The 14,261-nt window shown below is 35.1% G+C and overlaps 1 protein-coding gene across 4 annotated transcripts in view; it reads left to right on the forward strand.

Moving 5' to 3' along the window:
* Positions 1–5,476: 5,476 nt before the first annotated feature.
* Positions 5,477–14,261, forward strand: part of Rnls (renalase, FAD dependent amine oxidase) — a 345,747-nt gene continuing 336,962 nt past the window's right edge. For 3 of the 4 annotated variants that reach the window (XR_011707328.1, XM_027949245.3, XM_071611247.1), the window contains exons 1-3: positions 5,477–5,658; positions 9,356–9,461; positions 10,062–10,204. Coding sequence is in view for 3 of the 4 variants with exons in the window: in XM_027949245.3 (XP_027805046.1) it covers positions 5,520–5,658; positions 9,356–9,461; positions 10,062–10,204 (388 nt within the window). In the remaining variant the exon portion in view is untranslated. Of the gene's footprint in view, positions 5,659–5,860; positions 6,178–9,355; positions 9,462–10,061; positions 10,205–14,261 lie in introns of those variants that run through there. The other variant, XM_071611246.1, reaches the window with a different exon arrangement.

Genomic DNA, 14,261 nt, shown 5'->3' on the forward strand with positions numbered 1-14,261 from the left:
GAAGGCAAAGCTACTGTAAATATTTGGGTTAAAAATCAATGATTTATTGAGATCAAGTAATGAATTAATTTGTTGGAAATCACTTTTCAAAATGCTAAATGTCCTCAGTTGGCAAGAGAACAGTGAAAATAACGTTCCCATGCACTTTAATACATTGCTGGTGGAAGTGTATTTGGACAACTTTTCTGTTATATAATTTGATGGGATTGGATTAAAGATAATGGAGGAATGGCCAGAAAGTTCCAAAGAATGACAGATTTTAAGGATGAAAGATGCTATGGAAGATGCTATAGAAGCCTGGTTGACCAATATGATCAATGAATAGAAAAGAGGAAGCAAGAGATGATGGAAAAGACCAGCACAGCAACTAACAAAGAAAAGCCAGGGGTCAGATAGATTCTCAGTGGAGTTCTACCAGATCTTTAAAGAAGAACTAACACCAATCCTTCTTAAAGTATTCCATAAAATAGAAAAGTAGGAAACCCTTCAAAACTCATTCTATGAAGCTAGTATTACCCTGATACTAAAGCCAGACAAAGTCACATCAAGGAAAGAAAACTTCAAACCAATGTCTTTGATGAACATAGATGCAAAAATCCTCAATAAATTACTGGCAAATTGCATACAGAAATACATTAAAAAGATAGTACACCATGATCAAGTAGGTTTCATTCCAGAGATGCAAGGCTGGTTAACATACAGAAATCAATAAAAAGAAATTCAGCACACAAATAGACTTGAAGACACGAATCACATGTTTATCTCAATAGATGCAGAAAAAGTATTAGATAAAATACAGCATCCATTTGTGTTTAAGCACTAGGAAAAATAGGTAGTGTAGGTACCATACCTCAACATTGTAAAAGCTACATACATTAAACCCACGGCCAACATCATGGAGAAAAACTGAAAGCATTCCCTCTAAAAACTGGAACAAGATAGGGATGCCCTCTTTTATCACTTCTATTCAACATAGTCTTTGAAACACTTGCCAGAGCAATTAGAAAAAAAAAAGAAAGAAACTAAAGAAATGCAAATAAGAAAAGAAGAGCTCAAACTATGACTGTTTGCTGGTGACACCATCCTTTATTTAGAAGACCCAAAACACTGCACCAGATAACATCTAGAACTCATGAATAAATTCAGCAAAGTAGCAGGATACAAAATTAATTCCATAAATCAATTCTGTTCCTATATACCAATGATGAATCATCTAAGAAAGAAATTAGGAAAACTATACCATTTACAATAACCTCAAAAAAACCCTCACAAAAACTTTGGATATCAATCTAACAAAGACATGAAAGACCAACAATGAAAACTACAAAACACTAAAGAAAGAAACTGAAGAAGACTTTAAAAGGTGAAAAGATCTCCCAAGTTCTTAGATACACAGAAAATAATATTGTCAAAATGGCCATACTACCAAAAGCACTATACAGATTTAATGCAATTCCTATTAAAATCCCAATGACATTCTTCATAGAAATAGAAGAAGTAATCATGAAATTCATTTGAAAAAATAAGAGACCAAGAATAGCTAAAGTGATCCTTAGTGGAAAAGGTGAAACAGGAAGCACCACAATTCCAGACTTCAAATTATACTACAGACAGAGCTATAGTAATAAAAACAACATGGTGTTGGTACCAAATCAGGCATGAAGTCCAATGGAATAGAATAGAATTGTCTCGTACTAGATGAAGGTACCAAAAATGTATATTGGAGAAAAGATAGTCTCCTCAACAAATGGTGCTGGGAAAACTGGAAATCCATATGTAGTAGAATGAAATTGAACTTCTATCTCTCACCCTGTACAAAACTCGACTCAAACTGGATCAAAGACTTAGGTATTAGTCTAGAAACCCTGCACCTACTAGAAAAAAATTTAGGCCCAACACTCCAACATATTGGCTTGGAAACAGCTTCCTTAACAAGACTCCTAAAGCTCAAGAAATATAATCAAGAATCAACAAATGGGATGGCTTCAAATTAAAAGCTTCTTCACAGTAAAGGAAACAAGAGCATGAATAGAGAGCCTACAAAATGGGAGAAAATCTTTGCCAAGTGCATCTCAGAGCACTAATCTCAAGGATATATAAAGAACTCAAAAAACTTAACACCAAAAACCAAATAACCCAATCAATAACCAGGCAAAGGAACTGAATAGGTAATTCACAGAAGAAGAAATACAAATGGTCTAATGTATGAAAAAAAAAATGTTCAACATCTCGAGCAATTAAAAAAATGAGCATTTGGGGCTGGGGATGTGGCTCAAGCGGTAGCGCGCTCGCCTGGCATGCGTGCAGCCCGGGTTCGAACCTCAATACCACATACAAACAAAGATGTTGTGTCCGCCGAAAAAACTAAAAAATAAATATTAAAAAAAATTCTCTCTCTCTCTTTTAAAAAAAATGAGCATTAAAACTTTAATTTGCCCATCAACAGATAAAAAATTTGTGATATATACATATACATATATATACACACACAATGGAATATTACTCAGGCAAAAAGAAAAATGACTTTATAGCATTTGCCAGTAAATGGATAGATCTGGAGACTATCATGATAAATGAAATAAGCTAATCCCCAGAAAATGTTTTCTCTGATACATGGAAGATAACCCATAATAATGGGGAAAGGGGAAGAATAGAAGTTCAGAGGATTGGACAAAGGGGAATGAAGGGAAGGGAGTGGGGATAGGCACAGGAAAGACAATATAAAGAATGTGATATAACTTTCTTAGGTACATATATGAATACATCACAGTGAATTCCACCATCGTGTACATTCACAAGACTGGGGCCCTGTTAGAATAAAATATATTCCATGCTTGTACAAGTTTATCAAAATGGACTCTACTGTCATGTATAACTAAAAAGAACCAATATTTTTTTTAAAAGTAGGAGAGCAGATTCAAAGGATCATGAAGACCTGCCCTGGCAAACCACTGACATGCTGTGTAACTTTGGGCAAACTCCTTTAAATTTAGTGTATTTAACTTGTAAAATGGTAGTGACAGGGGGCAGTTAGAATAGACAACCTCAACTGTCCTTTCCAGTTAAACAATTTTGAGATTTTAAGGCATTTTATAACTGTGAATCTTATTATAAGCTTTTAATTACAGAATAATCTCTCAAAATAGGCTATAAGCAACTTTAAGGAAGTGGTTTATTATTCTTTCTAGCATATTAGTTTTGTATATAACTAAGAAAATTATGATTACAAATATTTGGTCTTTATAGTACACTTGAAATTAATGGAAATACATGTGCCTCCTGTCCTTTATTGTGTATATGTATGTTTATATTATAAAGCCTGGGATGATACTATGTTTTTATAACCTTTTATTTTTCAGTATTATATATTAAGCAGTTTCCCATACAACCTTACAAATTCAAAATCATGTTTTTATTGGATTTATACAGACATATAGGTAGCCATAATCTAATCAACCTTCCATTTATTCCATTTATTAACGTTGTTAATAACTTGCATCATATATATATAAATCCTAATGTACACCTATGCATTAGATAAATGTCTCATTTAATGGATACAATTTTTAGGTTGTTTTTTTTTTTTGTACTGAGGATTGAACCTAGGGGCATTTAACCACTGAGCTACAACCCCAACTTTTCTTATCTTTTGAGACAAGATCTTGCAAAGTTGCTTAGGGCCTCATTAAGTTGCTGGGTCTGGCTTTGAACTTGTGATCCCATTGCATCAGCCTCCTGAGTCACTGAGATTACAGAGTTTTGATACAGACACACCTTGGAAATATTGTGGGTTATGTTTCATATAACTGCAATAAGATAAATATCACAAAAAAGTGAGTCATGAATATTTTTGTTTTCCCAGTACATATAAAAATTATGTTTATATACTATAGTTCAAGTGTACAATAATAGCATTATGTTTAAATAAAAGACATGCTTTAATTAAAAAAAACCTTATTGCAGAAAAAGGCTAATCCTAAAGTTGGAAAAATGGTGCCAATAGACTTTGCTCAATGTAGGATTAACACAAATCTTCAATTTGTTAAAAAGAAAGAAAGAAAGAAAAAATAACAGCAAATCACAATAAAACAAGTATGCCCATGCATTATCAAACTCTACTCCAGAAAATTTATCAATTATATTTTCATCAGTAATATATCAGTGTGTATTTTGCTCTCTCCTTGCCAAATGTAAACATTTAGCATTTTTTTAAAAAAGGAACTCTAGCAAATAAAAAATCATTTTAATTTGCATTTGAATGTACAAAAGTTAAATGTGGGCTCTTTTATTTAAAAAATCAATAATTCTATTAATTTATGAGCATTTTCTTTTTTATTGTTTATAAGACTATATAATAGGGATATTAAACTTTCGCCTTTCATGTATTAATACACATTTCATTATTTTGAATATAGAAGTTGTAAATAATTGTTTTTCTATTCAATTCCATCTTTTACTTTTTTGCTTGAAATATCTATCTCCTTAGGCTACATCTGTTCATCCATAGTTTCTTCTAGTTCTTTTATTATATATACATAACATTAATCATTCACCAATTTCAGGCACAGTTTTTTTTTCCTGACGTGGACATTAAATGAAACTCTAAATTTTAAATATTTTCACTCAAAATTGGTTACCATTGTTAACATTTAGTTCTGTCATTCTGTTTTAATAGCTTTTCCTAAGGTAATAATTTACCTGCAAATTCCTTCTTTAACAGTTCAGATTTCTCATTCCTTTTTTGCTGTTTCTTTGAGAATTTACAGGACAATGTCTGGAGGGGAGGAGAGATAATGAATGGCACGAATCCTTTTCTTAATCATTCTTGCATCCCTTGGAGCTAATGGAATGTGTTCTGCCACAACTCAATATTAAGAGAGGAGGGATCCACAATTGTCTAGTGGAGCAAACGTCTTTAATCTATTTAATTTTGGAAGGGATATACCACTACCGCATTTCACAGATGCAGAAATTCAGGTCAGGAAGGTTATGTAACTTGCACAACGCCTCGGGGTTAAAGTGAAATCTCCCCCTGACTGCAAATCCTTTTCTATATGAATAGTGGCTATACAGCCTCAGAGGAAAGCTTGTCCTGCCACAGCCGGTGTGTTCCCTCTCTTTGCTTTTGATCTAGAATAGGAAAGCAGCAAAGACCGCAATAGGTAATCGGTCATCCTTTGGCAAGGCTATGCAGGTTTTCCGCTGTAGTCCACACCAGCCCTGTGGCGAGAGGGGTTCTCACGCTGTAACCCACACAGTTTCCAGGCTTTTCTGGACTAAGGGGAAGCGGCTGTTCTGAACTTGGGCGGCGGGGCCCGCCTGTGGTTGCAAGGCGGCTCAGTGCCTGGAAAACCCGGGTTCTCCGCGGGCTCCAGTTTGCCTCCTCCAGGGCCAACTCGCTTCTCGCTCCCGCCACATCTTCTCCGCCCCCTGCAGGCCGGGCGGTGGGACTGCCCTGTCACAGGCCGGCGACCTAAGGAGCCCAGGCGGGCAGAAAGCTGACGCGGAGTCGGCCGCTAATGCTCACAGCGCAGTCCTCCATGGCGCGGGTGCTGATCGTGGGCGCCGGGCTGACCGGAAGCTTGTGCGCAGCGCTCCTGAGGAAGGTTGTTTCCGGTCCTCTGTACCTCGCCGTGTGGGACAAGGCTGGGGACTCAGGTGGGTTGCCTGTCGGCCCCAAACCTGGGAAAGGCGTGAGCTCTCAGCTCCAGCACTGCTGGTGGCAGCTCTTGCGCAGTGGGCGCCATGTCACGTGACGGGACACTTCCGCTGTTCGGGAGCGGGCCTGACCGGGAAGGGGCTGTCATTCCCCAGCCAGGTTCTGCTTTTGCTACCCAGCTAGGCCTGCGGGGGTGCCTGGGAGGCGCCCTCGAGGAGTTCACAAAGCGGGAGCTTACCCGGTTTCTAATAAATGGACTTTTGCCTTTACCTGCTTGCCATTGCAGCTTTCCCCGGATTCTGAGCTTCCCTAAGCGGCTCCCCATTGACCCCGCCTTTCAAAAACCTAGTTTTCAAAATGCTGTCATTCTCCGGACTCTTGACAGTGTGAAAGAAACGGCCCCGCTGATTCTGCCATTCTGGCTTTTCATCAGTCATTTTATTTATCCATCCCAAACCTCCATTCATTCCTTGTATTCAAGTTAACTATGCACTAGGAAGTGGGAGACACTGCTACAGGTACTCAACTCCTTTCCTTACTCCTCCCTACTTAAAAAAAAAAAAAAAATCTCTTAATGACCAAATTATCTGTTGACTTCCTTATGATAATGTTAGGTGACAAAGATTTCAACTTAAAAATAATTTTGTTTTGCAGTCAATGGCTTTATTACTTAATTTAAAAAATTGTTCTAATTAGTTATGCATGACAGCAGAATGCATTTCAATTCATTGTACACAAATGGAGCACAACTTTTCATTTGTTGGTTGTACACGTGTAGTCACACCTCTGGTGCAATCATACATGTACCTAGGGCAATGATGTCCCGTCTCATTTCACCAACTTTCCTACCCTCATTTCCCCTCGCTTCCGTTTCTTCCCCTTTGCCCTATCCGAAGTTCTTCCATTCTTCCCATGCCCTGCACTCCATTATGGATCAGCATCCATTTATCAGAGAAAACATGTGGCTTTTGTTTTTTGCGGGGATGGATTTACTTTGTTTAGCATTATATTCTCCAACTCCATTTACCTGCAAATGCCATAATTTTATTCTCTTTTAATGTTGAGTAATATTCCATTGTGTAAATGCACACAGTTTCTTTATCCATTCACCTATTGAAGGACATTTAGAATGGTTCCACAATTTAGCTATTGTGAATGGAGCTACTATAAACATTGATGTGCCTGCATCACTATAGTATGCTGATTTTAAGCCTTTTGGGTATAGACCAAGGAGTGGGATAGCTGGGTCAAATGGTGGTTCCACTCCAAGTTTTCTAAGGAATCTCCATACTGCTTTCCAGAGTGGTTGCACCAATTTGCAGTGCCACCAGCAATGTATGAGTGTACATTTTCCCCCATATCTTCGTCAACACTTATTTTTGCTTGTGTTCTTGATAATTGACATTCTGACTGGAGTGAGATGAAATTTTAGAGTAGTTTTGTTTTGATTTACATTTCTCTAATTACTAGAAATGTTGAACATTTTATCATATATTTGTTGTTCGATTGTATATCTTCTTCTGAGAAGTGTACAGTTCCTTGGCCCACTTTATTGATTGGGTTATTTGGGTGTTTTTTTTGTTTGTTTGTTTCTTTGTTTGTTTTGGTGTGTGTGTGTGTGTGTGTGTGTGTGTGTGTGTGTGTGTGTGTGTTAAGTTTTTTGAGCTCCTTATATATCCTGGAAATTAGTGCTCTATCTGATGTGTGTGTAATAAAGATATTCTCCTACTCTGTAGGCTCTCTCTTCACATTATTGAATATTTCGTTTGCTGAGAAGTTTCTTACTTTGAATTCATCCCATTTATTGATTGTTGATTTTATTTCTTGTGATTTAGGAGTCTGGTTAAGGAAGTCAGGACCTAATCCAACATGATGAAGATTTGAGCCTACTTTTTCTTCTATTTAGGCGCAGAGTCTCTGGTCTAATTCCTAGGTCTTTTTCCACTTTGAGTTGAGTTTTGTGCATGGTGAGAGATAGCAGTTTAATTTAATTTTGCTGCAGATGGATTTCCAGTTTTTCCAGCAACATTTGTTGAAGAAGCTATCTTTTCTTCAATATATGTTTTTGGCGACTTTGTCTAGTATGAGATAACTGTATTTTTGTGGGTTTGTCTTTGTGTCCTCTGTTCTGTACTATTGGTCTACATGTCTATTTTGGTGCCAGTACCATGCCATTTTTATTACTATAGTTCTGTAATATAGTTTAAGGTCTGGTATTGTGATGTCTCTTGCTTCACTCTTCTTTCTAAGGATTGTTTTGGCTATTCTTGGTCTTTTATTTTTTCAAATGAATTTCATGATTGCTTTTTCTATTTCTATGAGGAATGTCATTGGAATTTTAATTGGAATTGCATCAAGAACATGTGAGATCTTTCCACCTTCTAAGCTTCTGTCTTCTTCAATTTCTTTCTTTAGTGTTCTGTAATTTTCATTGTATAAGTCTTTCACCTCTTTTGTTAGATTAATTCCCAAGTATTTTTTTAGGTTATTGTGAATGGGGTAGTTTTTCTAACTTCTCTTTCAGAGGGTTCATCACTGATGAATAGAAATGCATTTGATTTATGGGTATTGATTTTATATCCTGCTACTTTGCTGAATTCATTTATTAATTCCAAAAGTTTTACTGGTACAATTTTTTGGATCCTGTAAGTATAGAATCATGTCATCAGCAAACAGTGATAGTTTGAGTTTTTCTTTTCCTATTCATATCCCTTTCATTTCTTTTTTCTGTCTAATTTCTCTGGCTAGAGTTTCCAGGACTATGTTGAATAGAACTGGTGAAAGAGGGCATTCCTGTTTTGTTCCAGTTTTTAGAGGGAATTCTTCCAGTTTTTCTCTATTTAGAATGATATTGGCCTTGGGCTTAACGTAGATAGCTTTTACAATGTTGAGGTATATTCCTCCTATCCTTAGTTTTTCACAGGGTTGTTGTGAAGATTAGGTGGGATTATATGTAGAGCAAATAAAGGGCTAAATAATAATAACTGTTGTTTTATCAAATGCTCTTTCTGCATCTGTTGAGATGATCATATGATTTTAAGTCTATTGATACGATGAATTACATTTGTTGAGCCAACCTTGCATCTTTGGAATGAACCCCACTTGATCATTGTTCACTATCTTTTAAATATGTTTTTATGGGATTTGCCAAAATTTTATTGAGAATTTTTGCATCTATGTTCATAAGGGCTATTGGTCTGAAGTTTTCTTTCCTTGATGTGTCTTTGTCTGGCTTAGGTATCAGGGTGACACTAGCCTCATAGAATGTGTTTGGAAGGGTTCCTTTCTTTTCTATTTCATGGAATAATTTGAAGAGTATTGATATTAATTCTTCTTTGTTCTGGTAGACTCAGCTGAGAATCCATCTGGTCCTGGGCTTTTCCTTGTTAGTAGGCTTTTGATGGCATCTATTTCATTGCTTGAAATTGATCTGTTTAAATTGTGTATGTCCTTCTGATTCAGTTTGGGCAACTCATATGTCTCTAGAAGTTTGAAGGTGTCATTGATATTTTCTATTCTATTGGAGTATAAATTTTCAAAATAATTTCTAATTATCTTCTATATTTCAATAGAGCTTAAGAATAATTTTTAAAAACACATTTGTAAAGAAATTTATTTGGGGTAATCTGGGATGAATTGCATTACTTCAAAAAGCTCACTCTAATGTACTGACATTTTCCTGTGGATTAATTCAAGGGGGAAGAATGACTACTGCCAGCAGTCCTCATAATTCACAGTGCACAGCTGATTTGGGTGCTCAATATATCACCTGCACTCCTCATTATGCCAAAAAACACCAAACGTAAGTTCGTTGCAAGTGGTGGAATCAGTTTTAGCAGTTGTATGCTATAAAAGGACACAAATCATTTATTTTTAATGTACTTTAAAAATGCCACTTGTAGAAATGATTATGATATATCATTGTTAATGAAATTAGCTATAAAATGTTCACTTGAGTAAAGTAGGAAACTGCAAAACACCGCCCTCACAGGGTTATTGTGAAGATTAGGTGAGATTATATTTAGAACAAATAAAGGGCTAAATAATAATAATAACTGTTGTTAGTGTTGAGGAAGAGGGAAAATATCTGTGATGGAAGTCAATCTTATCAAAATTTAACATTGATATGCTAAGTACTTTGCTATTTATTTTCATTGACTAATTCTGAGTTACGTGGAGAAATAGGCTTTGAATAATGTCAGCAAAAGCTCAATGAATTCTCAGAACATTTCTGTTCTTCCCCTGAATTGAAAGTTTTACCTAATACAAAATATACAGTGAAGATTCCTAGTTATAATTTGTAAATATAATCTCTAAAAATTCCTGACAGAGAATATGGTATTGCAGAGTTAATCATAGTAGTTACTTACATTGTATATATATATATATTGATTTATTTCAGTTTTTATGATGAATTATTAGGCCATGGCATTTTGAAGCCTCTGACCTCTCCTATTGAAGGAATGATGATAAAAGAAGGAGACTGTAACTTTGTGGCACCTCAAGGAATTTCTTCAATTATTAAGCATTACTTGAAAGAATCAGGTAGGAATTTGATCTTCTCTGCTTTCTTTTAGAATTAGCATTTTAAAATAAAAGCTATATGTACAATTAAATGTTGATACCATTCATAAAATTATAAAAAGTATATACTCTTATATTTACCACTCAGCTAGTCTTTCTTGTCCCAAAGTAATCACTGGTGACAGTTTTAAGTGTATATTTTCAGACAAATGTTTGTGCTTTCAACCTATTGAGCTGTATGACTATGGTTATTTAGAGTTAGTATATGTTTATATTTGTTTATTTAAAAAAATACACACACACACACACACACAAAAGGAGTTATTTTACATAAACTATTTTGTACCTTGTTTGGTTCATACTATGGTCTCTTTTCATTTTAGCAAATTCAATGTGCTGTGTTTTCTTTAATGAATATCCATATTATATGGTACATATCTCCCATAATTTATTTAACAATTAACTTCTGTTAAATAATTAGGCTGTTTTCAGGTGGGAGATTGTTTTGGTTTTTGGTTTTACAAACATTGGTGTATGTCTAACCTTGATATAGCTTTGAAAGCATATTTGCAATAATATATGATGAAGGAGACCAAAATACTAATTATTGTAGAAATAGTTTAAGAAGCAAAACAAATTTTCAGCCTGTACTTTTCCTTCGTGATCTTAAATTGGGTGATTAGCTGAATTATTATTTGTCAAAAAAACCTTATTTTGTTTAGAGAAACAAGTTTCAAATTTTAACAAAACAGCTATGTCAAGCACTGTTTTCATTTTAAATTTAAGTTGTACTACATATTCTTCTTAAGGAATATCTCCTCAACAGTGAATGAGAATGTCTGTTTTCCCCATATCTGGGTATAATGGAAATTTTAATTTTGCCAACATTATAGGCTTAAAAATGGTATCTCTTTGTAGTTTTGACTTGTTATTTCCTTAGTTATGTGAGTATATTCACTTTTTGTTTTGTCAACCATATCTTTTTCTGTAAATGTTCTATGCCTAATCTTTGCCCATTTTCTATTAGAATTTTCATTTGTTCCTTACACACTTTATTAGTGGTTTTGAAAATGGGTTTTTAAAAAAGAAAATAGAACTTTCCTTGGAAAATAAATGATTTGTTTTTCTAAACAAAATAAGCTTTCTTGACATATCGTAATTCAGTTAATTATCCAATTCAGGGTCACTAAGGAAAGGTATAAGCTGAGAATTTGTTTTTCTTCATCATTACTTATTGAAAACCCTAAAAATCCCTGAACAATATAACAAGTATTTACACAATATTTACAATATATTTGGCATTGTAAGTATCTAGAGATGACTTGAAGTATTCAGAAGTATGTGAATAAGTAGTGTGCGTGAGAGGTCAGTGACATTGGATATGCAACAGCAGAAAATAATAAATACCATTCTGTGTTAGTCCATTTTTCTATCCAAGACTCAGACTGTGGTGGTTTATTATTCAAAGTTGTCCAGAAAAATGGAACTAATAGGATATACTGTTGGATCTCCATATCTGTAGAATAGATTCTGTATTCATGAATTCAACCAACGTCAGATCAAAAATACTGAAAAAAACTGCAGAAAGTTCCAAAGGCAAAGCTAGAGTTTGCTACACACTAAATACTATGTCGAATCCATGAGAATTAAGTGATGTGTAGTCAGTCATATCCTGTTATAGCCTCCTGTCATTTCATAGATCCTTATTCTCTCTCTAGCAGTAACTGAGCATTGTTCATGTTGTGTTTTACCCATGTACTATGTAGTTAGACCCAGGAGGGTTGCATCTGTACGGAACATGCACAGACTTTTTTCCTTGACATTATTCCCTAAACAATATAACAAGTATTTACATAATGTTTACAATGTATTTGGTATTATAAGAATCTATAGATGATTTAAAGTATTCAGAAGTATGTGAACAGGTAATATGCAAGTACTATGCCTTTTTATATAAGACACTTGAGCATCTGTAGACTGTGTTGACTTGGTCATGGAACCAATCCTAAGCAGATATAGAGGGATGACTCTGTGTGTGTGTGTGTGTGTACACATATATACTGAAAGAGAGAGAGAGATTTATTATATGAAATTGGCTCACATGATTATGGAGGCTGGAAAGTCCCAAGATTAGATGGGTAAGTCAGCAAGCAAGACAATAGAAGAACTAATGGTATAGTTCCAGTCTGAAGACTGGCAGGCTTAAGACTCAAGCCAGTGCTTCAGTTCTAGGCTGAAGGCAGGGAAAAAACAAAAAGTCTATGACCTAGTTCCAAGGCTATCAGGCAAGAAGAATTCTCTTTTACCTGGGGAGGGGTGAAGATTTTTGTCCTGTTTAGTCCTTCAGCCAATGAAATGAGGCTCACCCACATTAGGGAGGACAATCTGCTTTACTCCGAATTTAAACCTGATACTTGAAAACACTCACAGAAAACAAAAACAAACAAAGAAAGAACAAAAACCACTCACAGAAATACCCACCAAATATCTGGGCACTCCATAACCCAGTCAAGTTGACACATCAAATTAACCATTGCAAATAATGACATCATTTTACATATTGTAGAATGTCACCATCAGTTTTATGTTGTGGCACCATATAACTTTTAAAAATTTCATTTCCATCATGATTTTTCCTTGATCCATTTTATATATATATATATATATATATATATATATATATATATATATTCATTGAAATCCTGAAGTACTTAGTAACTGCATTATATATACATATGTACATCCTTTCATTCAGTAAGCATTTATTGAGTGCTTAAAATGCCAGACATGTTTAGGTACCAGTGGTAGAAGAGCTAAAGTTGTATGCTTACCAGACCTTAAACTATCCTACAGAATAGAAGACACAGACACAAACCTACATAAATACAGTTATCTCATACTAGACAAAGTTGCTAAAAACATATATTGAAGAAAAGATAGCTTCTTCAACAAATGTTGCTGGAAAAACTGGAAATCCATCTGCAGCAAAATTAAATTAAACTGCTATCTCTCACCATGCACAAAACTCAACTCAAAGTGGAAAAAAGACCTAAGAATTAGACCAGAGACTCTGCACCTAATAGAAGAAAAAGTAGGCTCAAATCTTCATCATGTTAAATTAGGTCCTGACTTCCTTAACCAGACTCCTAAATCACAAGAAATAAAATCAACAATCAATAAATGGGATGAATTAAAACTAAAAAACTTCTCAGCAAAGGAAATATTCAATAATGTGAAGAGAGAGCCTACTGAGTGGGAGAACATCTTTACTACACACATATCAGATAGAGCACTAATTTCCAGGATATATAAGGAGCTCAAAAAACTTAACACACACACACACACACACACACAATAAAACAAAACAAAACAAAACAACAACAAAACCAAAATAAGAAAACAAATAACCCAATCAATAAAGTAGGCCAAGGAACTGGACATTTCTCAGAAGATATACAGTCGATCAACAAATATATGATAAAATGTTCAAAATCTCTAGTAATTAGAGAAATGTAAATCAAAACAAAACTACTCTAAAATTTCATCTCACTCCAGTCAGAATGTCAGTTATCAAGAAAACAAGCAACAATAAGTGTTGGCGAGGATGTGGGGGAAAATGTACACTCATACATTGCTGGTGGCACTGCAAATTGGTGCAACCACGCTGGAAAGCAGTATGGAGATTCCTTAGAAAACTTGGAGTGGAACCACCATTTGACCCAGCTATCCCACTCCTTGGTGTATACCCAAAAGGCTTAAAATCAGCATACTATAGTGATTGCAGGCACATCAATGTTTATAGTTGCTCAATTCACAATAGCTAAACTGTGGAGCCACCCTAGATGCCCTTCAATAGATGAACATATAAAGAAACTGTTGCCGCCACCAGTGGGGCCAATCTAGCAGGATCCAGCAAGGGGCTAAGAGGGATAAGAAAAATAAGACTCATGGACTTAGATTTTGTAGATAACAGCTGGGATCAGGTGGAGCACTGCTCTCTGATGAAGAAACAAGTCTGAAGAATTCTGCCAGCAATCTTTATATATATATATATATATATATATATATATATATATAT

This window comes from Marmota flaviventris, chromosome 4, assembly GCF_047511675.1.
Source record: "Marmota flaviventris isolate mMarFla1 chromosome 4, mMarFla1.hap1, whole genome shotgun sequence".
Classification (NCBI taxonomy): Eukaryota; Metazoa; Chordata; class Mammalia; order Rodentia; family Sciuridae; genus Marmota; species Marmota flaviventris.